The 22357-nt window shown below is 43.5% G+C and overlaps 3 protein-coding genes across 5 annotated transcripts; 2 read left to right on the top strand and 1 right to left on the bottom strand.

Annotated features, from left to right (window-relative positions):
* Positions 1-140: 140 nt before the first annotated feature.
* LOC116192012 (plant UBX domain-containing protein 9) lies at positions 141-4108 on the bottom strand. Its single transcript, XM_031520400.1, has 9 exons — positions 3579-4108; positions 2891-2952; positions 2394-2751; positions 2139-2222; positions 1949-2056; positions 1444-1560; positions 1105-1248; positions 970-1026; positions 141-610 (listed from the first exon to the last, which is right to left on the bottom strand). Exons 1-9 carry the CDS (start codon positions 3672-3674, stop codon positions 503-505), a joined length of 1134 nt encoding a protein of 377 aa, XP_031376260.1. The 5' UTR covers positions 3675-4108; the 3' UTR covers positions 141-502.
* Positions 4109-6119: 2011 nt separating this feature from the next.
* LOC116187843 (probable methyltransferase PMT13) lies at positions 6120-10473 on the top strand. Of its 3 annotated transcripts, none has more exons than XM_031516834.1 (8): positions 6120-6809; positions 7520-7723; positions 7814-8024; positions 8158-8365; positions 8540-8914; positions 9101-9196; positions 9575-9775; positions 10117-10473. In XM_031516834.1, the coding sequence occupies exons 1-8, from the start codon at positions 6384-6386 to the stop codon at positions 10154-10156; spliced, it is 1761 nt and encodes a 586-aa protein (XP_031372694.1). In that variant the 5' UTR covers positions 6120-6383; the 3' UTR covers positions 10157-10473. The 3 variants fall into 3 exon arrangements, with proteins under 3 accessions (XP_031372694.1, XP_031372683.1, XP_031372673.1); XM_031516823.1 differs by having other exon boundaries at positions 6121-6809; positions 8116-8365; positions 10132-10473; XM_031516813.1 differs by having other exon boundaries at positions 6121-6809; positions 8116-8365.
* A 4421-nt stretch (positions 10474-14894) lies between these two features.
* LOC116211020 (homeobox-leucine zipper protein ANTHOCYANINLESS 2) lies at positions 14895-22144 on the top strand. Its single transcript, XM_031545211.1, has 9 exons — positions 14895-15812; positions 15914-16164; positions 16283-16400; positions 16570-17235; positions 17475-17576; positions 17700-17915; positions 20003-20177; positions 20353-20723; positions 21188-22144. The coding sequence occupies exons 1-9, from the start codon at positions 15588-15590 to the stop codon at positions 21572-21574; spliced, it is 2511 nt and encodes an 836-aa protein (XP_031401071.1). The 5' UTR covers positions 14895-15587; the 3' UTR covers positions 21575-22144.
* Positions 22145-22357: the final 213 nt, after the last annotated feature.

Below are 22357 nucleotides of genomic sequence, written 5' to 3'. Positions count from 1 at the left end.
AAGGTCCGATCAGAACAGACAAGGCTGCGTTTGGATTGAGAGTTTAATTTTAGAATTATGATTTTAATTTTAACTCTACCCACTACACAACATAAACACACGTTTCCCAAGTCAAATTTATAATACAATCTCATTTGTCATTTTCCACAATCAAAATCAAAATCAAAATTACTTCAACTCTGAAACCAAACGCACTCTAAGAATTTGTCTTGGTAACTGAAAATTTCAAATCCACTAGAAATAACTCAACATTTTAAATCCACTAGAAATTACATTAAGCTATGTTCAACAATCAACCTACACTGCTAAAGTTTCCTCTGAACATCTTCTCCAAGATACCGGTGTCAAGCATCGGAGGGATTCCAGAAAGGAGCAGGGGCGGAGACAGAGGAATATTTGCTTTCCTCTGAACATCTTCCCCAAGATTCCGGTGTCAAGCATCGAAGGGAATTTGGAAAGGAAGCAGAGGTGGAGAAACAGGAATATTTGCAGTTGATGATGGTTAGATCAACTCCAGAAACAATGCTTCTTGTTTGCTGGTGAGGCCCAATGCACTCAAACTCGAGGAGCAGTCGCCTGCAACGAATGCTCGACGAGGGTATGGAGCAACCTGCCCACAAGGGAGAGCCAGAAATAGTCAGTATGTCAACCTTAAAAGGATTGACGAAGGATAAGACTGAATTTCATTCAGCACGAATGTGGATTAGACCATCTGCAATCCCAGTACCAGCAAGGAAAACATCCATTTGGGTTTCGAAGCAATTATTTTATAATTGTGGAATTAATTCAATTCTCTAATTAAGAAACTTTAAGAAAACATATTGCACAAAATCCAACATGCGTATGCTGCTAGCAGCATCAACAATTAAATTCAATACAGGACATAGCCCTTTCTTTGGACTTTGGAGTCATGACAAAGGGTAAAGCTGAAAAGGAAAAACCAAAAGATTGGAATGTTGCAGGACTTACCAATCTATAGCTTCCAGGTTCTGCCCATCCACAAAGATCAACGAAGTCAAAGAGAGACTGCCAAATGCAGACGAGGGTCGATTAGAGTTAATTGGAAAAAGAAATGCATTCAGAGAATCTCGACGAATCACCTACCTGAAGCTTGTCAGATTTGAGAAAGCGGCGGCCGTGGCGGCTGCTGTCTGGCATGCGAACGACAAGATTTATTGCGTTCACATCATCTGATAGAGGCTCTTGTGGTAAAGAAACCGCTTTTGTCACAAGCCTTGTTCGAGATTGCTGTCATCAATGAGAACATTTTGAGCAAAGCTTATTATAGGTAGATTGACCTTAGCATGATCAAAGTAACCCTCCATCCAAAAGAAATAGCTAATTGCAGTGCCAAGATATCTAACGAGAGTATAGCCAGATATTTTGGTTTTTGGTTGGCAAAACCCGAGAACAAGTAAATTGTTGCTGCTGAAAGGAAAGTACTTCGTCAGATGGAATGGTATGGTGACCATGCCGGCAAAGCTGGGTATCCTCACAGGATTTCTGACCTGCTGGTCCTTCTGCATGGCCAGCTTCATCTCGATGTGATGAGCTTCCAGGCTTTAGACAATATAACCGTTATTAGAAAAAAGAACATACTCTTAAATGGGACTATTATAACCTGAAAACAAAAGGGCAAACAAAAACAGCTGATGCAAATAATTTCGTCATTGACTTCACATAACTCTACCCTCCAAATGTCTCTTAGAGGATCAACTTGTTTCTTAAGAGAAATAAAATTCGAGATATATTGGATATTATCACAGGCATATCCCTCGGCTTTTGGAATCAGAACAGATTAGAAGCATCAGAATGTGCCATCAGCTTTAATCAAGTTATGCTCACCAATCGCAACAAATGCTACTGAATAAGGACATATCATTGTGCTTTTACAAGGTTAATAATCTATATGGAAATATCAATCATAAAGTACTCCATAGTAACACACCTTGCTGCTGCCTTCTTTCATCTCCTCAGCACTGCTGGTTGCAGCCAAACCTCCCAATTCTTCACCTCTATCTTTAGCCTCCCTGTTTGTTATTTCTTGCTCTGCCGTCTGAATTAAATTAATGTAGTGAGCAATGAATTTTTATTAAAGAGGAAGATAATTTAAGAAGAGTTGTCTGCAATTAAACAACCATCAACGACAGAGCAATTGCATGATTTAACTCCTCATCTTCCATGAGAACTTGGCCTTGCCTAAGACCAGGACTGGAGGAAGCCTGTAACATACATATCACACAAATGAGATGAAATATTCACCAGGAAAAAAAAAAGAAAAAAGAAAAAAAAAAGAAACATAAACATAAACTTGGGAAAAGATCGACAATAAAAATAACGAAATAAATAGATAATTGCAGCAATGACTCTTTCCATTAGATAGCCCGAGCTACCTCCTGCTTTGATGCTTCTATGGCAGCTTGAATCATTTGTTGCTCAGCATAGCTTTCATATGAACTTGAGTTATACATTTCAGCTCCATAGTCGGGGTGCAATGGTGGCCTCGATGCTGATTGATGGCTGTTGTCTCCAGTGTTATTTATAGGGTAACCAACTTGCAAGCTATTACGGGATGCAGAGACACCAATCTGGTTAAGGAAGTTCCTTCTATAATTTGGGTCAAGTAGAGATGAAGGCTTAAAACTTCTGACAGCTGAGAGGAAGGGTAGAATTCCACGCTGTCCAGTATGAGCCTGACTATTCATCCCCGTAGAATTATAATGGGGATTTACAGCAGATGGTGGATTTTCTCTGAGCAAGGAAGACCAAGAGTTGGCATTCAGAATCAAATTTGCAGATTCAAACAGAGTACAATGCAGTCTAATCCCGAGGACAAGGAAGCAGAAATTGTAGACTCATTTTTTGGGAATACAAAAGGGGAAGGACTTACATGTCGGGAAACCCTTCAGTAAAATGTGCATTCACTGCTTTGGTGAGGTCACCTCCATGTTCCTGACATGCAATCAACACACAACGAAACTGAAATCAACTCATATAACGGTAAAGATTATACAGGGTGACAATGCCGATGGTTGTAATTCTTTGAATGTTCTCTCCTGACTATTGCATCAAGTATTTAAGTACGGCAAAGATATAAGTGGAGTTTGGCGGGGTCTCTTCTCTTGGACATATCAACCTCGGAAAACCTCGAGAAAAGCATTATTAAAACTCAAAAAGAGTGAAGAGGAAGAACTGGTAAATAAGACATGAAGGCAAGGCAACACGTCTCGCCTGCTTCTCATTGCAGCTGTTCTTATTAACTAATAAGACCACTCTCTAGCAGATGGGACAAACTTCCTCTCTGGTCCCAGTTACAAAGTCGGCCGGCGTCGAAGAAATCAAAAGGAAAACATAAGCCATTGATCGTGTGATAAGCAACTCAACTCCGGCATCTATCAGCATAAATACACATTTCGATCAAAGGCTTCCCCGAGCTAAAGAGTTTACCGCCGATCTCATTGCAAAAACAAACAGATTGATAATAGCATATATGCCCACAAGCTGGGCTCACCGCAATATTCCAGGAACTTCCGCTCCGTTAAACGACAGCATGACGACGGTAAGGAACGGGAATGCACCTGCAACTTGAGAAGCGCGAGTGACTCGGACGCGCCGGTGATGCTCATGTACGTCTCCAGGGCTTGTCGAGTCGGCGTCGGCGTCGGCGTCGCCATGTGTCGAATCTCCTTCGGAGGGAAGCCGCCCAAGGAAGGAGAGACGGGCCGAGCGGAGAGAAGGGGTGCTGGAAAGGAAGTGAAATTGCAGCAGAAATCGCGGGCGGATCTCGGACTTCACTGGCAGTGGCACGGCCTCGACTCTTTGGATTCTTCCTTACTCTTCTTCTCTCTGCTCTGTCTTTCAACTTTCGCTTTTTTCCGCGGCACGAGTACCCATGCGTGATTGGAATCATACGTGGGGATGGACGGGACCGGTCGAAAATACTAAACTCGCGAGTCGTGTTCGGATAAGGCTCGTCCGGGCCCACGACTCGCCCTGGCTGTGGGCTCGTGACGTCAGAGCGACATCTGGATGGCCCTTGTCGAGCTTTGCCTCGGGCTTAAGTGACCTCATCCTGAGATCGTCTGGGGTTTGCAAGTTCAACGCCAGCAGGAAGAGCCTCATCCCAGTGAGGCTCGTAAGAAAAAAATCGTGTGTCGTAAACCCGAGCGACGTGCGGGCTGAAAACTAGTCCTGAAAATTGTAATTTTGACGGATATGAAGGCCCGTTTGATTTTATGATGTGATTTTAGAATCGTGATTTTGATTTTAACTCTACCCACTACATAACAAAAACACACGTTTCTCAAGTCAAATTTATAATACCATCTCATTTGTCTTTTTCCACAATCAAAATCAAAATCAAAATCAAAATCAAGCTTAGTTTAACTCTGAAACCAAACACCCCAGAAAACAGTGAATACTCCCTGGCCGAATGCAATTTGAAGAGTCGGAATTATGATTTTCAAATTTAATTTGCGATCAACTTGCATGGCGTTCGGTTCATTGGAATGAAATTGAAAAGGATTAGAATCGACAGACAACGAAATTTCAAGGATATAAAACTGAAATTCTGATTCAAAACTTTTTTTTTGGCTCTGATGAACCCATAATTCTGGGAGCTATGAGTCTAGCGAGCACCATGGATGGGTTCGCCTTGCCCTCGTGAACATAGCCCAAGGGTCCGAGCCTTCGATTTGGCGAACCTCAGACTGGGCTGGGCTCATCCGTCGATGATGGAGGTGGTAGAATCAGGAGTGCAGCGATATGCGACGTTGCTATGGAAGAAGAAGAGAGAATCACATAGGGAACTTGAGGCTAGAGCGGATTTCGACAATGTTGGGTACGACCGTCGAAACTCATCCTTGAAGGTGAGATTTTGCCATGCCGAGGCCAGATTTGGCCTCGCCTTGCCGAGACGTGCCGGAAGAGGTCGATCAAAGATCCGCAGGATGAGGTCGAGCGACGGTGTCATCGAAAGGTGGCTGAGGTTGAGGGGTATTTGGACTTTCTCCTTTGGGGCCTATTCCCCTTCATATCAGAATCGCTAATCTGAGATAACTGGGGAGAGTCGCAATTCTTCGTTTTTACGGAGTTGGGATGCCGAGAGAATTTCGATTCCCACTCCATTTGCACCGAGGAAGATGGCAATGGGAACCGGTCCGGAATGGCAATTCCGATTCCCATTGATTCCCATGAACAAAACAGCACGTTTGGGGATTGGAATTGGGAGCAGAAGCTGGAATACCGATTCCCAGGAACCATACACCCCATTGTGTACTTTTGGCCCATAACTTTGGATTTTCTCTTATTTTAGTCCTTGAGAAGTTTTTATTCTTTTCCAAAATTCAGAGGCCCATTGACTTAGTACAAGACGTAAGAAGGGCAATAAAACGGCACAGAAGATGAACTCTTTTTAAGATGATGGCATTATTTTGTTGCCACACATCATGTATTCGTCACACAAGATCTATATGCAGCGAACAAAAAATCATAAAATTTTTATGATGATAATGAATAATTTCGCAAAAAACAATTATAAAGTTCTTAAGAGCAATTATATGCCTATAATAGCCCCATAAAAGAAATACTGGACCACTTGAGTTGTGTATTCAATCCAATTCATACTCTCGAAATACTTATTCTAAAAAAAGTCATTATAATCTCTAATAAAACTCACTGGCTTGCTCAGTTCATGAGCGCATACACAAATTGCTTGTCCTTGTAAAGAGGTAATTGATGAGGTCATTTCGATAACTGTTGTTCAATTCGTCACTAAATATGGTAAAACTACAACTGTACAATTAAACGACAAGATTTTGAAGGACAGAAAGTAACGAAGGCTCTCGCAGGAAAGAAGAGGTCCTTCATTACACATTTCTCAGTCGTTAATATTCACAAACCGAGCGAAAATTGCAAGTCTTAAACATTAGTGGGTAAAATTGCAAGATCATCATATTCAGGGGGGACATTGCATAAACCAAAAAGATGAGATGAGGACGAAAAGTCCAAGAAATGAAATTTCAGGGACATAATCTTGTCCTAAATTTCCGGGACATATATTCTTTTTTTCCAGTCTTATAAACATTTTAATTTATTTAATTTAACTTAATAAGATAATTTTTTTGGGCTGGATTTGATTTGGAGCTTTGAGCTCCACCCTGCAATGCACTGCTCTGCTTCACTCTCGATCTCCTCGCGCTCGAAGCTGCCATCGCCATGGACGAGTAGAATCGTCGGGACAACTTGCTTGCTCGTCACCGTAGGGCCATAGCTCGATCTCCATTGATGAGGTAATAGTTATCCTCAAACCGCTGCAATCTTCTCCCTTCCAATCTCCACCGACAATGAGCACCTGCCCGATCTGATCACTACGAGCTCCCCAAATGCGTGGCCTGAACTTGAAGCGGAACCCCCGCCAATGGCGGCTCTGGGACCTCCTGTCCGCCGCGCTTCTCGCCTTCGTCCTCGCCTTCTTCTTCGTCCTCGTCGCCTACTCTCCGCTCGGCAGCTCCCGCTCCTCCTCCTCCGCCAGCCGGCGCCAGGCCGTGATAGTTGCCGTCCGGGATCGCAGCAGCGTCATCGCGGCGGTAGAATCGGGCAAGCTGGCCCCGCGCCACATAGAAATCTGCCCTGCTGATTACGTCGACTACATGCCCTGCGAGGACCCCAAGCGCAGCAGTCAGCTTAGCAGGGAGATGAATTATTACCGGGAGCGGCACTGTCCCCGGCCGGAGGAGACGCCGCTCTGCTTGATTCCTCCGCCGAAGGGGTACAAGATCCCAATACTGTGGCCCGACAGCCTCAACAAGGTATTCCTTCATCAGTTGGTTGTTGTTTCAAGCTAATGTTGCCCAGGTATTTCTGCTGTGGAGCTCCCCTGGATTTTATGGATTACTGGCTCATGTAATTTCGCCATATGAAGCCATTGAGTTATGATAATGGTTCAAGTTGCTTATGCGAATTTGTCAATTCGATAAGTGAATTATGGAAGTTCTGTTATGGAGAGTGCAGTTGGCAGCTTTTCAGCTAGAAACTTCATGTGTTGAGCTTCTGACTTTGTGTCTTGCCTCCTGTGTATCGATATATCAGACACTAGAGTTCTAATTCTTTCGACAAAGCTAAAGTGGATCATGAATGACATTAGCATCAATCCCACAGTACTAGTATGCCCATTCTTCCTAGGTTGTGGTTTTTTATCGAAGGATTTAAGTTGTTGTATGAGATATGTTCATAAAGGAGGAGTTTTGCTTAACGTCCTTCGGAAACTCGGAAAGGCAATGCATGAGCTTGATGTTCCAAATAGTATGTAACTTAGTTGCAATTAGCCCTTCCGTTCCTGGTAACACAAATAGAATAGTCTTGGCATGTGTTATGTTGAGTGACCCAGGATAATATTAATGGCCTGACTAAGAGAAAGACGGAAATTAAAGATATGTGCTTGGTCATATTTCCATCGTGGAAGTCTTGATTGCTTGCGGAGGGAGAGATCTTCGACTGAACATTTGTCCTGTAATTGTAGATATGGCATAGCAACATGCCACACAATAAAATTGCCGACAGGAAAGGTCATCAAGGATGGATGAAAGTAGAAGGGCCTTACTTCATATTCCCAGGTGGTGGCACTATGTTCCCTGATGGTGCCGGACACTACATCGGAAAACTTAAGAAGCATGTTCCTCTAGCCGGTGGTGTCATTAGGACTGCACTTGATATGGGATGCGGGGTAGGATCAATGCTCTCATATTCTTCTTTCAACCCTGTTCTGGCAGAGGTGCTGTATGAAGAAACATCTTTTTTCTTTTCTTGATTTCAGGTAGCTAGCTTCGGGGGATCTCTGCTAGCAGAAGGCATCTTAACAATGTCATTTGCTCCAAGAGATTCACACAAGTCACAGATACAATTTGCTCTGGAAAGGGGAATTCCAGCTTTCGTTGCCATGCTTGGAACTCGCAGGCTTCCCTTCCCTGCCTTTGCTTTCGATTTTGTACACTGCTCTAGATGTTTGATCCCGTTTACAGCCTACAGTGAGTTCTCCGAGATCTTGTACTCCCATGCAAATACTATTTCTTCCATTTTCGACCATTTTTATTTATAGGATGAATTATGCCATTTTAGATGCAACATATTTCATTGAGGTGGATCGGTTGCTCCGCCCAGGAGGCTATCTAATCATCTCTGGCCCTCCTGTTAAGTGGGCCAAACAGGAGAAAGAGTGGGCAGATCTCCAGGCTGTGGCTAAATCACTGTGCTATGAGCTCGTTGTCGTAGATGGAAATACTGCTATCTGGAAAAAGCGTACTGGAGATTCATGCCATGAAAATGGCCCTAAATTGTGCGATGAGTCTGAGGATCCAAATGTTGCATGGTAATTATTCCTCACTGTTTACTGCTTATTTGAATTTTTAGACGACGAATGCAACTCTTGAAGTGTAATATATTTCCTTCACCCCCACCCTGCAGTTTTAGGTATGACTATAATCCAGATGAGAAAGCAAACTAGAAGCTCTGCAAATCTTTAACTTTCTTTTTCCTGCTTTAGGTACTACAAAATGAAGAGATGTGTAAGCAGGACAACTTATGTCAAGGGAGCATATGCTGTTGGAGATATCCCAAAATGGCCAGAGAGGCTGACAAAAGCTCCTGATAGAGCCGCAGTTGTGCAAGATGGGATTGATGTTTTTGAGACTGATAGAGAGCGGTGGGCAAGGAGGGTGGCTTATTATAAAAATTCATTGAAATTGAAGTTGGGAACTGCTGCTATACGCAATGTCATGGACGTAAATGCATTTTTTGGAGGTTTTGCGGCAGCACTCTCGGCTGATCCTGTGTGGGTGATGAACATCGTTCCCTCTCACATGCCATCAACTCTAAGTGTAATTTATGATAGAGGCCTAATTGGAGTCTATCATGATTGGTAAGCTACAACCCATATTCTCTCATCTCGTCTTTGAGCAAATATGCATGTAGAAACTCTCTTTGGCAGAGCTGATAGATAGGCATTTGGCATGTAGTAAGATAATGCATTCACTATGCAGTCTGTATATAGACAAAATATTTTGTATATTCAATATGAAGTAATTGATTCTTCTACTGGTTTCAGGTGTGAGCCTTTCTCGACGTATCCTCGTACGTATGACTTCATTCACGTTGATGGGATTGAGTCCCTTGTAAAAGATCAAGGTTTGAGAAAAACCAGGTAATGCTTATCAGCTGTTTAGTGATTTTCTCGCTTTGTGAAACTGTTTACAATATTAGAAATTTGATAATTGCAAAGAAACAGGTTAAGGGAAGGCCAGTGAAGGATCTCTCCCTCCTGATGATGAGATTAGTAAGCTTGAGAGTGCTGCTTCAGCTATATGCTTATGGATATCAGATGCAGCAGCATGCATGAGATTTGAATTTGACAGAAACCGGATATCATATTCTTCATTGTTAAATTTTCATCTGTCTATGCCTCCAACGTGGTTGACTCAAACCATTCTATTACAATGTTGAATGTAATTACAGCCTCGTCCTTTCCATAGAGACCTCCAAATCCAATTTCGCATATCTTAATCTTCAGATTTCTCTGCAGATGTAATCTTGTGGATCTGATGGTGGAGATGGACCGGATTTTGCGACCCAAAGGTACAGTTCTTATTCGAGACTCACTTGAAGTTATAGAGAGAGTCGATCGGATAGCTCGTGCTGTGAGGTGGAAGACTGTAATACACGAGAATGAACCCGAGTCACACAGTGGCGGAAAGATCCTCGTCGCAACAAAAGAGTTTTGGACGTAAGCTGCTCTTTACACGACTTCACTTTCTTTGTCCATTCGGAAGTCACTTTTAAGCCTTGATGGGTTCTTGTCAGTTAAGCTGATGAAGGTTTTTGTCCTCGTTTCTCCTTTTAACTTACTTACGACTCCGGAGGGTTGCAGTGTAGCCGTAGACCAACATGTAATGTACGGATAGATGGCGTTGTAGAGAATTCATTCAATCGACAATAGCACTTTGGTGCATGCTTCCTGCAAGTTGATGCCCTATTGCATGATTCGCTGCATAATAACATCCTATGACTCTGTTTTTTCAAGTTTAAATTTCAAAGCAGTTAGCTGTTCGGACGTAATGGGTGTAGACATGGTCGTTGTAGATGGGATGAATCTCGACCCGACTGAGATGAACGGGAGGCGTGAATGGACTGGGTCGGAGTCCATTATTTTGCTGTCATCATCAATCTCTGTCAGAGGTCTGCACAGATTGAATGTCTCATGCGCATCTCAGACACAATCGTATGGGTCGACTGGACCCCGCAGGGGTGGCTCATCACATGTAAAAGCTCCTCCAAGGTCAGCCCATGGACCCCATCTGAGCCTCTCAGAGCCCACCATGCCCCACTCCGGTTGACAGAGGGAGATGTCCTTTCTTTTGGGAGAAGAAACGGAAAACGTCAAATCAGAACTTCTAAAATTTTGTTTGATTTTCAAATAAAAAATATTACTTTATCCTACTCAACCTTATTGTTTCATAAATTTAACATTATAATTATTACTATTTTATTTTTTTTATTTAATAATAATTTTTCACTCATAATTTTTCTTAACCATTTTTACAATTAATTTTTAATAATAAATTCTCAATCTATTTTCACACACATATATATATATATATATATTCTCATTCATTTATAAATTTGTCAATACTTACCATCATTATATAAAATCAAATTGAATTAGGTGAAAACCAAACGCAAGCTAGGTGCTCCTTGGCTATTTTTGGTGATCGGGAGAAGGGGCGAAATAGAGTTTTGTCAATTCTTATCGTGTATTTAGGCACTCCAAGATAAACTATTTTGGTAATTATCTCGTCGAGGGATGGGATTGGACAAGATTGAATAATATTCTAACTGAAAAGACAGAATTGCCTGTACTCTCCTTCTGATTTTGCAAAAATTGCCATTGAAAGAATTGATGAAGAGAGAGGAGCGGCGGTGGCCAATGCTGACCACTACCGCTCTAACAAGGTCGCCACTATTCTTAGAAGTTGCCTGCGACTTCACCTCGGCAGTACATCAAGCTCAAGTCCTTCCCCTAAAAGAGAGAAAGAAGGGAGGGCTAGTGGTCGCCGTTAGTGGACAGGAGGGATACTTTAAAAGCTCCCTCTTACTACCAACCCAAACCCAAGGGGGTTTCAGTTGAACGAGCATGAGCTCTCAAGGAAAGAGCCTCCCTTTCCATCTACAGTACATATATACTATCGGCTTAATACGTAGTAGGCGATTCGAATCTCTCAAATTCCTTGAGAGGATAAAGAGGATGTCACTTTCCGCACGAAGGGAAGTCGGGGAGGGTCTTTTGCTGTAAGAATAAGGAGAGCCTGTGGGTGCGAGGTTGTAGGGTTGCAATGCATTCATGAACGGCATCCATCGAATGCTTACCGCATTTAACGCGAGCAATGTTGATATGTTGTTGGGGCTTTCTCTTACCTGGATCCACCCTTGTACGATAATTGCTCTTCCCATCTACTTCTTTCGTTTTCCATTCTCGTTTGACTCGCCCGCCACGACCAGAACAGATCGTATGCAACAAGATAAGATAGATACGCGCTGGACCTAGGGGTGAATGGGGTCCGGACACTGTAATTTTCATGGAATCTAGACTCTGCTCTGTATAGAAGGAAGACTCGTACATGTTAGGTTGTTGTAACTATCCATTACACGATACATGTTATGCGGTTGTGTGAACCGAGGCCATCATCAGCAGGAACCACGTACACGAACCACTCCACCTAGGCCTGATCTGTACAACAGAATGAATGGGGTAGAACTACAACACGTCTGCTCTTTCTATTCGTTGGACATAGCTCGCGTCCGACACCCTCGAACCACGTAAAAGCGCCGGCCCCATGTCGCGAATTACGATCGAGAGAGGTGGTGGTTGAACATTCAACTGCACTGTGGGGCTACACCAACAATACAGCATCCGACTGGGTTTGCTACATCAAAATTAAATTTCTTCGGTACACGTCCATCCTCACTCTAATGACTGGGACTTGGCTGCTTTCGGCCTTCAATTGTGAATCCTACTCTCCCTTTTCCACAGTACGTGGAATGACGAGCGGGTCCCAGTCTCCCAATCCTTTGATTTGAGTCGACCATAATCTGACTTGGGCCCCTGATGGGCCAACATCAATTCTTCAACCGAAAGAAAGTGGTCCAGTGATGACAACCTTTTACCGGGCCTAGGCCCATCGAGAGTTTCGCATCGGCGTCGGGTTAGGGTTTTTACTTTATGTTCGCGGTGCTTCTAAATATCGACCCTCCCTATTCGGAGATCGTTATGTTTTCTATTCCTTCGTACCAAATATGAATTAACAGTCGCGAGCTCTTTGTACGAACAACCAATGGGCCCATAATAATAAGAAAGTTTCGATTTTTACGAAGAAACACTATTATGTCGTTTTCGATTACAATGAAGATCTATGAGACTAGTATAAGAAATGTAAAATTTAATAAAAGAGTATATATAGGTCCACCTGAAGAATTGAATTTGAAACTTTGAAGTTACTAAGCGAAGGTAAGTGCCACTGCATTATATCCTTTTTTCGGGATTGCTTTTTCTTTTATTTGGTTTTGAAATTGATTGCATTACAAATGCAATACACGACATTACAGGATTTTCTAGATAACACAAGATATGAATATGTGGAAAAGTATAAAGCCTCATTTGAATTCAAAGTGATATTTTAAAATCTTTGTTTAACTTAATTTTACCCACAACAAAATCGCATAACTCATACAAAGTCAAAGAATTCACTTCATACATAACTATTTGTACCACTCTTTTTCAAAATTAAAATATAAATTTAAAATATTACTTAAAAATCAAAGGCAGCATAAATCTTTTCTAGAATTTTGTTTTATCTAAAAATTTGCATCAAAGGCTCCAAGAGAGATTGTATGGCAAAAGTCCCATCACATGTTTGGGGATAGGAAATGATGAGAAGATGGAATACTTTTATTTGGTAGAATCACATTTGTTTTTAAGTCGATTTCGGGAATAACTTCGCATTATTATATTGTTTTTCACCAACCAGTGAATAATGAAGCAATAAAAGTGTCTTAGTAGGTACATAGCCACCAAGCCGGGACACAAAATGCATTCATTTGTACTAAATAGACTTATAGGTACAAAGCACATTATTCCCCTCACTCGACTATACGACCAATGCACCTGGCAACGAGGAATCTTCATTGAAATACAAATCACATTGCCCCCGGCGTAAAGATACTATCTTTACTATAAGGGAAATCTACGATTTAAAATAAAATAAAAATTCAGAAAGGATAAAACTTTCACAAACAAGAAAAAAAAATCAAATTAAGCCGAGTGTTGTTGTCCTGAACCCTATTTACTAAGTTATATACTACACCGATTAATTAAACTGGAAAAACATGGACATTTTTAGCAAAACCAACCTCTAAACGTAATGCCATAGGAACCAACTCTCTCTCTCTTTTTTTTTTTTTTTTTTTTGGCCCTCGAAAGTAATGAGATTGTGGTAATGTAACTACTGAAAATTCGAGTACAAAATGCTCGACGGTCAAAGAAAGTCGAGTCATTACACGAAGACGACATTGGAGGGATCCTCCAAGGTAAAACTACAACATGAAAAGTGAAGATCACCAGAACAATAGGCACAAAGTAGCTAACCAACCAATGCCTCAATCGAACTTCTCGCCGGCCGCCAGGATCCCCGGTGAAAACCGGGAAGTGATCTCTAACCATTAAATCCACGTAATCTCAGCTTCTAAAAAGGACATCGGAGCCCATAATAATCATCTTAGACGTGAAACGGACGGGGTCTTGGCACTGTTCTTCACAGTTCCATCAGGATGAATGTCTAGAGATGAGGATGAGTTCATTTGTGGAGTTGCCTTTTGCTGAGCTATTTATATTGTAGGAACGTTGTCTGCTGAGACTGTCTTCAATCGGTTAAGCTTTTTGAGCCCGAGCACCACTCAAGACCCCTTCTTCCATTTTGTGTCTAAGATGATTATCAGTTCGTAGGAACCAAATATGGTTTATGGCATTATGGCGCGAATGAAATTTGGCGCATGAATTACCCGCATAGAAAGATTACCCTTCCCCATAATTATCGATAATAACGTCGAAAGATTATATAAATGAAGTGACATCAAAGATCAACATTTCATTCGCCCAAAAGAAGAAGAAAAAAAAAAGAGAGGGATCAACATTTCTCGCCAGTTTCGATATTATAACTATGTTAACTCTTCTGAAATGGTATCGATGGCGTTACTAATATTGTTCTTACTAGCAGTCAGCAGTGGTCCTTACACTACTAGAATCGTCCAAGCGAGAGATAAGCGATGAAAGGGATCTCGGCTTGATCATAGATGCTGCAATAACTTTTAGCCGATCGAATAGCCATGAGCGAACAAGTAGCACGGTACGTGGAAGTGGCAGCAAAAGATCTTAGTATAGCATTAGTTTTGCAATAATTCACAAAACTGTTTTTGCCGGAAAAATAAAAGAAGTGAATTATTGTACGTATAGATAGATGCCCGTACGCACATGTACTTCTCTTCGGTCAGCACCGTGGGATCTTCGAAAAATCAATGATCGAACTAATCTAAGTCCGAGTCGAATAAATTCATTAGTAAATAATGTTGTTTCAATCGTAAATTTTCTGTATTCACTTAAATCGAATTTCAAAGTTTCTTGCCCAACTATACGAACCAGTCCGGGTTGATTGTACATGTATGATTGGGGGGAACATTTTTACACTGACAATCGGAGACTTTTTGAGGGGGGGGTGGGGGGAGGAGTAGAGTCAACCAGTCACCCTTTATGGGCTATGTATTTGTATGGCTTCGAAGACTCCACACTACCCCCAACCGTAAAGCCTCTTTATCTTCTTCTTCCTCTTCTTCTCCTCCCCCTTCTCTTTCTCTCACTACATCCTCTCTCTCTCTCTACCTTGTCTGCACAAATCTTTCGTTGTCTCTCCCCTTTCTCCTGTTTGTCAGCTAAGCTTTTGAAAAAAACTCAAATCCACACTTCTCTCTCTCTCTCTCTCTCTCTCTCTCTATAATTTTTTTTTCTTTGGGTCAAGCATGCAGTGAAGATAAAGCCCCCTCCCTGCCCCTCTCTCTGTAGCTCTCCCTAAAACAAATAAGAGAGCAGCTGGCTAGGGTTTCTCTCTTCTCCTCTCCATTCCATCCTCTCCTTCCTCCTCCTCAGTCTCAGTCTCAGTCTCAGTCTCAGTGTCGGTCTTGAACTCGGACTCAGTCTCAGCCCCTTGTTGATTCTTACATCCGATAGTCTCACAGCAGGGGCGCCGGTGGAGAGGAAGTTAGAGACATTTGGAGTCGCTCTGTTTGAAGTTTCTTCGGACACCCATTTGTCTCCTCGTCCTCTCTGCTTCGGTCGTGTCGGCGGAAATGGTGGAAACCAAGAGGTTTTAACAGAGGGAAGGGGGAGAGAGAGTTGGTGCTGTGGTGTGGCGTGCGGGGGAAGAGGGAATCAGCAGGAAGAGGAGCGAGCGAGCGAGCGATTGGGGCGTGTCGTCGTCCGTGGCGAGACTTTCATGAGTTTTGGGGGATTTCTCGACAGTACTACCAGCAGCAGCTCAGGGGGAGGACTGGTGGGTGACAAAGCCATAAGCTTGCCGTACAACAACAACACCGGCAGCAGCAGAAAGGACGAGCCGTCCTCCATTAATATGCCCTCTGGTGCAATCTCACAGCCCCGCCTTGTCGCCCCTTCTCTCGCCAAGTCCATGTTCAACTCCCCCGGCCTCTCTCTTGCCCTCGTACGTGCGCCCTTTCCGATTCGAGCTCTTTTCCCCCTTATTTTTATTATTGGCTGGGTTGATTCCTGAATTTTTTTTTTTGGGGGGGTTTGATATGGCAGCAAACGGGGATTGAGAGCCACGGAGACGTGACCCGGTTGGGGGATGGGAACTTCGAGGCGGCGGCTGCTGCGGTGGCGGGGATGATGAACAGGCGGAGCAGGGATGCGCTGGATCAGGAGCACGAGAGCAGATCCGGCTCCGACAACATGGATGGCACCGCCTCCGGCGACGACCAGGACGCCGCCGACAAACCCCCCAGGAAGAAGCGCTACCACCGACACACTCCCCAGCAAATCCAGGAGCTCGAGGCGTATGATTTCATGCTCATCCTTCTCCTTCTTCATCCTCTCTCTCTCTCTGTCTCTCTCTCTTTTCCACGGATTCATTTTCCTTATTTTGGTTTTTTTTTTTGTCGACCAAAAAAAAAGTCTGTTCAAGGAGTGTCCTCATCCCGACGAGAAGCAAAGGCTGGAGCTGAGCAAAAGGCTGTGCTTGGAGACCCGTCAGGTCAAGTTCTGGTTCCAAAACCGCCGCACGCAGATGAAGGTGATGAAACTGAAAATCATTATTATTTCTCATAAATTCATGAAATTTATAGAGAAAAAAAGAATCATGGCAAGTGGGTTTATTTCCATTTGGAGAAAGAGTTTATGCCATTGGTGTGGGTTAGCTGAGATTTTCTTGGCCGATGTTGTTATGGCTGCTGTTGCATCAGACCCAACTCGAGCGCCATGAGAACTCACTGCTCCGGCAGGAGAACGACAAGCTGCGGGGGGAGAACATGTCCCTCCGCGATGCGATGAGGAACCCGATCTGCACCAACTGTGGTGGCCCCGCCATCATGGGGGAAATTTCCCTCGAGGAGCAGCACCTCCGGATTGAGAACTCTCGCCTCAAGGATGAGCTTGACAGGGTCTGTGCCCTAGCTGGCAAGTTCCTGGGCCGCCCCATTACCTCCTTTGGTGGTCCCATCCCTCCCCAGCTGCCCAACTCCAGCCTCGAGCTCGGGGTGGGTGGGAATGGTTTCGGCGGTCTGGGGCCCCTCCCGGACTTTGTTGCGGGTGGGATTGCTGGTAGCCTCCCTGTGGTCCCCTCCGCAAGATCTGGGATCCCGGGGCTTGACCGGTCAGTGGAGAGATCTATGCTGCTGGAGCTGGCTTTGGCTGCAATGGACGAGTTGGTTAAGATGGCGCAGACGGACGAGCCCCTTTGGATCAGAAGCTTGGAAAGCGGGAGGGAGATACTGAACCACGATGAGTATTTAAGGACATTTACACCTTGCATTGGAATGAAGCCGGCTGGGTTCGTCACTGAGGCCTCAAGAGAGACCGGGATGGTGATCATCAATAGCCTAGCCCTCGTCGAGACCCTAATGGACTCGGTGAGTAGCCCTCCCAGTCTCCCATTTTCCCCTATCAATTGGCTTAGTTCTTTCAATGGGAGCAGATCATCACCCTTCTACATTATTGGGCAGTAATTGATATTTAATGATTTGGGTTACCAAATTATTCTTGTTTCCTCTTATTATATTACATGTTGGGTGTTTGTTCTTGTGATTTGCCAATTGCCATATTCAAGAAACTGACAAGTCTCTTGAAACTTTGATGTAATGTAAATTAGAATCGATGGGCAGAGATGTTTCCTTGTTTGATAGCCCGGACCGCCACCACTGATGTCATCTCTAGCGGAATGGGAGGCACCCGAAACGGTGCACTTCAGCTGGTAAGTTGTGGCTTTCAATCAATGAACCCATTTATTTCAATTGATTGCTGAACTCATCAGTAGATCAATCTATATATCTCTTTACAATTTTGTTAATTCCTCTCTTTGGGCTTTTGTGCTTAGATGCATGCTGAGCTTCAGGTCCTGTCACCGCTAGTTCCAGTCAGGGAAGTGAACTTTCTGCGATTCTGCAAGCAACTCGCGGAAGGAGTGTGGGCCGTGGTGGATGTGTCCATCGACGCGATCCGGGAGACCCCCTCTGGCCCGCCCTCTTACTTGAGCTGCAGGAGGCTTCCTTCAGGCTGTGTCGTGCAAGACATGCCCAGTGGGTACTCTAAGGTAACATTATTACATTTGCTTCTCCTATTCATTACTTCCTCACTTCCTTTCCCAGCCTTAATAATATATCGTATCGTACGTTGCCTTTTGCTTTGCTTGAGTGTGTTTTTATTTTGTCATTCACTCACATTTATTGCGTCATCCCAAGTGGGTGTCGCGTTTCCTTCCTCCCTCTCCTTCGGCGTCTTTAATGAGTTTGTTGCATCAACACATGCAAAGTTGGATCTCCCGGGGTACTCTCTTAAAGAACCAGACGGGGTCCGCCCCCACCGATCATCATAACTGATGACCCCAAAATCTTAAATCCTTTCCGGTGCCACTGAGCAGTCGTAAAAGTCAATGTTCGAACTTTGAGACTTTAGCAGTTCAAGATCTTCATTTTTAGGGGCTCTTAAGCATTGCCCCCAAGGAAACCAACCAGACCAAGGAAAAGGTTTCACAAACAGTTTGGTGATTACTCACTGAACAGCTACTATGTCACCCATGTCAATGCAGTGAGTTTATTTGGTCCCAAGATCAGAGCAAAATCATTTTAAAAGACAGTCTTCCGAGGAGTCTTCAAATCTCTTTTTATTTTATTTTCTTGAGTACTCGGATGCTTCTCTTCTGGTCTCAAAATCAATACTTTAATTAGGACGTGATCAAGTTTCAACAACTGGGGTTCCATAGGGCACCATTAGTACACCATCGAATCGAGGCCCTCCATTAAAATACTAATTGGAAGTCTCCATTTCGCTTCCTTTCCTGTGCAAACACATTAATTTCATAATCCCTTTGGAAAGTAAGGGCCTTGTAATCTGCAGAAGGTTTTTTTAATCATATATGCATATGTGTGTTTGAGGGGGCAGCATTTGAATAAAATACCAATTTGATGTTTCTATTCCAATCTTTGATGCTGTCTCGGATATCCCCCCCACCCTGATTCTTTAATCTTTCCATGAACATGTGTTGGTGTCGAATCTAACCCTATTCATCGCTCTTCCTAGAAAGATCTTACCTGCCCACCTCATCATCCCGCGGTCAAATCACACAATGTCCCACCTTTAGCAAAGATAATCTCTGAACAATTCTTTTCCCAAAATAATCTTTTGATTTTAACAAGTTAGACAGGACTATACATAGAGTACATGTGATATATAATTTGTATTTATGTATGTATAGTTTTGCCTGATTCAAGGAAAGACCTTGGAGTCAAAACCCGAAGGACTGGGCATTGTTTTGTTGTGTTGCGTGCTTTTTAGGGTTTCTTAGTAGACATCACGTTACAAATCTCGATGTCAACTTCACAAACTCGCACTGTCTTCCTTGAAGTCCTGCGGGAACTTTGATCTCAATGTGAAATATTTTATGTGGGCATTTTTTTTTATTTTTTTTTCATTTTGTGGTGGTGGAGGGGAAGGACTTATCTGCTGTGGGATACTGTTTGTCTCATTGATACCAATTTTCGAGGTTGGCCACATTTTTTTATGGCTGAATCATTCACAGCATGGAAGCATAGAATTTCTTCCGCCCAATAAAATATTATCGATCAATTATTTGAATTTTCTTTTACCAAAAGATTGAAAAATGGGAAAATGGATTTTTCATTCTGCAACAGTCCAAATGTCCAATCCCATCTCTGCAGGAGTGTTTGTGGGGTTTAGGTAGCAGAATTTTTAGACTGCCCATTTTCTTGCACATAATTGGTGTCTTCTTCTTCTTGTTTGTATTTTACTTTTCTGCTTGACAAAATTATATTTTAGAAGAAGACAATGCAATCTCTTTTTCACTGAAATTTGAAAGATTGTTTTTATCAGAACAAAATAATGCTTTTGGTTTGAAAAAACCAAAAGAAGTTATATAGACCGATTATGGTATTCTGTTTCTTTTTTCTTTTAGAATTGTTATATCATAGTGGAAGAGATATCGGTGGAGCAAGTAATTTATTGTTTTTGCTTTAAATTTAAGAACGTCGCTGTGCCTGAGTTCGTAAGTGTGTGATATCGGCCCCGATGAAATGCGGAAGTCTTCTATCAAATCTATGGTTTGCTTTGCTTTCCGCTGATGCAGTTAAAGCGTCTTAGTAGCTGCTATTATTTTTACACTAGGTGACATGGGTGGAGCATGCTGAGTACGACGAGGCACAGATACATGAGCTTTACCGTCCACTGATAAGCACAAGCTTAGGGTTCGGGGCCCAGCGGTGGGTCGCCACTCTCCAGCGCCAGTGCCAGTGCCTTGCTATCCTCATGTCATCCTCTGTACCCTCCCGCGATCAAACCGGTACATATTTATTACTGTTTTCTGGACCTCTATCGAAATGAAAACCTCGAAGACTGCAAAACTCTGATATGCTTGACTAATGTGTTGATTTTGGCTTACGATGTTTTTGTTAATTTATTAAATTTGGTCGATAAGCGTTAAGTGATTTTCATTAATGTGGTGATGGTTGGCGTAGCGATAACTGCGAGTGGGAGGAAGAGCATGCTGAAGCTGGCGCAGAGGATGACAGCCAACTTCTGCGCGGGGGTGTGCGCGTCGACAGTGCACAAGTGGAACAAGCTCAGTGCGGGTGGGGCAGGGGACGAGGACGTGCGGGTCATGACCCGGAAGAGTGTGGACGACCCGGGGGAGCCCTCGGGGATAGTGCTGAGCGCCGCGACCTCGGTCTGGCTGCCGGTCTCCCCGCAGAGGCTGTTCGACTTCCTGAGGGACGAGCACCAGAGGAGCGAGTGGGACATACTCTCAAACGGCGGGCCCATGCAGGAGATGGCCCACATCGCCAAGGGCCAGGACCACGGCAACTGCGTCTCCCTCCTCCGTGCCAGTGTACGTACTCCTCTCTCTTGTTAACGTTAAGTGACAGAACAGTCTCCCCGGAAACGACGTAATGACGCATGTGTCCCTTGGACGTGGGCCCCCTCCTCGGGTTGTCGGTTATGGATGGAAGAAGATGTGAAATCTAAAAAAGGACACAGTTTGGGATTTGGAAGCATCCGTGACGACAGCTCTTTTGAGCCTGCAGAGAGACAGTCTCTCGGAAACTGGGAAAATAAAAATTTATTAAAAAAGTCAAATTACAAATAGACAGTTGTCACCTTTTTATGAAAAAATAAAATAAATAAAAATTAAGAAAAATAAAAGTCCACTTGCGGGGTTTTGACTCTTCTGCCTCCCTGCAATGAATCTGACGTGCTACCATAGTATAGATCGTGGCCTTCTAGGTATATATAGGGTAAGCTCAGGGGTAAAGTAGTCATTTGGGGTTGCTTAGTAAATTTTCTTTGGCGCAGGCGATGAACTCGAACCAGAGCAGCATGCTGATACTGCAGGAGACGTGCATAGACGCGTCGGGGTCGCTTGTGGTGTACGCGCCCGTCGACATACCGGCCATGCACGTGGTCATGAACGGCGGTGACTCCGCCTACGTGGCCCTTCTCCCCTCCGGCTTTGCCATTGTCCCGGACGGCTCCGCCCCTGCCCCCGGAGGGCCTGCTGCGGCAGCCTCAGCCAATGGGGGACCACAGAGAGCTGGCGGGTCCCTCCTGGCGGTGGCGTTCCAGATCCTCGTGAACAGCCTCCCGACGGCGAAGCTGACAGTGGAGTCGGTGGACACGGTCAAGAACCTGATCTCTTGCACCATCCAGAAGATCAAGGTGGCGCTGCAGTGCGAGAACTGATCATCACGCGCCCGTTCATGCGTGACTCTTCTTCGGGTGCCAAAAACAAAGCAAGAGAAGGGAAAAAAACTGATACAATATGATTGTCGAACTTTATGTGAGGTGTGCTAAGGGACCGAGTTTGAGCGGTGGGTGGTGAGTCAAGAACGAACCGCGCGAGGACAGTCCTTGCATTGTGGTAAGGGACAGAATGGCGCCGTTTAGCACAAGGCAAGGGTGGTGGTTCGGGTATTGACTCAGTTTGACCCTCCCCGAGGTTTGGCTCTGAAAAAATGTTGGAGATTTAGTGAATTAATTTAATTTTAAGGGGGAAAAGAATGTTATTATGAGAAAAAAGGGTGATCCTGTTTTGTGGCTTAATTCAGGTATTAATTATCGATCTAATTAAATTTGGGTGTCTTAGTCCTTGTTAGTTGGACGAGGCTTTGACTGTTGTAGCTTTTGTGGTTACTCTGTGTTGCCTCTGTCGAAGGGTTAATTTAAATTAATATGATCTGATTCTAAGAGTTCGACAGGGACATCTCTATTGTTGTAGTAATCTTTAATGAAAGGGGTTCTTTTTGCACTGCTTGACTTGTATGTTTTTGTTATATATATATATATATATATATATATAAATATAATGTGTGTGTGTCCTATACTTAATTTCTCAAATATGTGTATATCTCGATTTAATTAATTGAGAAAATTGACCCAAGCCTCAATCTATGTATTTTTTGTAGCCGAGGTATGTCATAATCATTAATCGATATGGTCCATCTTGGATCAAGTTTAGAGGCACTT

This window comes from Punica granatum, chromosome 1, assembly GCF_007655135.1.
Source record: "Punica granatum isolate Tunisia-2019 chromosome 1, ASM765513v2, whole genome shotgun sequence".
NCBI classification, from domain to species: domain Eukaryota; kingdom Viridiplantae; phylum Streptophyta; class Magnoliopsida; order Myrtales; family Lythraceae; genus Punica; species Punica granatum.
Note: the sequence above shows the minus strand (reverse complement) of the source record. Positions and strands in the feature narration are given on the sequence as shown.

What these genes read in the sequence shown, in the direction of transcription:
- LOC116192012 (XM_031520400.1), bottom strand. Translation starts at nt 3,674, where the DNA reads ATGGCGACGCCGACGCCGACGCCGACTCGACAAGCCCTGGAGACGTAC. An exon ending in TCGCGCTTCTCAAGTTGCAG is followed by an intron (nt 2,953 to 3,578) that starts GTGCATTCCCGT and finishes ATTGCATGTCAG; the next exon opens with GAACATGGAGGTGACCTCAC. An exon ending in TGAAAGAAGGCAGCAGCAAG is followed by an intron (nt 1,561 to 1,948) that starts GTGTGTTACTAT and finishes TATTGTCTAAAG; the next exon opens with CCTGGAAGCTCATCACATCG.
- LOC116187843 (XM_031516813.1), top strand. Translation starts at nt 6,384, where the DNA reads ATGCGTGGCCTGAACTTGAAGCGGAACCCCCGCCAATGGCGGCTCTGG. An exon ending in ATTGGAGTCTATCATGATTG is followed by an intron (nt 8,915 to 9,100) that starts GTAAGCTACAAC and finishes TACTGGTTTCAG; the next exon opens with GTGTGAGCCTTTCTCGACGT. An exon ending in GCAACAAAAGAGTTTTGGAC is followed by an intron (nt 9,776 to 10,116) that starts GTAAGCTGCTCT and finishes TAATGGGTGTAG; the next exon opens with ACATGGTCGTTGTAGATGGG.
- LOC116211020 (XM_031545211.1), top strand. Translation starts at nt 15,588, where the DNA reads ATGAGTTTTGGGGGATTTCTCGACAGTACTACCAGCAGCAGCTCAGGG. An exon ending in ACCCTCCCGCGATCAAACCG is followed by an intron (nt 20,178 to 20,352) that starts GTACATATTTAT and finishes TGGTTGGCGTAG; the next exon opens with CGATAACTGCGAGTGGGAGG. An exon ending in TCTCCCTCCTCCGTGCCAGT is followed by an intron (nt 20,724 to 21,187) that starts GTACGTACTCCT and finishes TCTTTGGCGCAG; the next exon opens with GCGATGAACTCGAACCAGAG.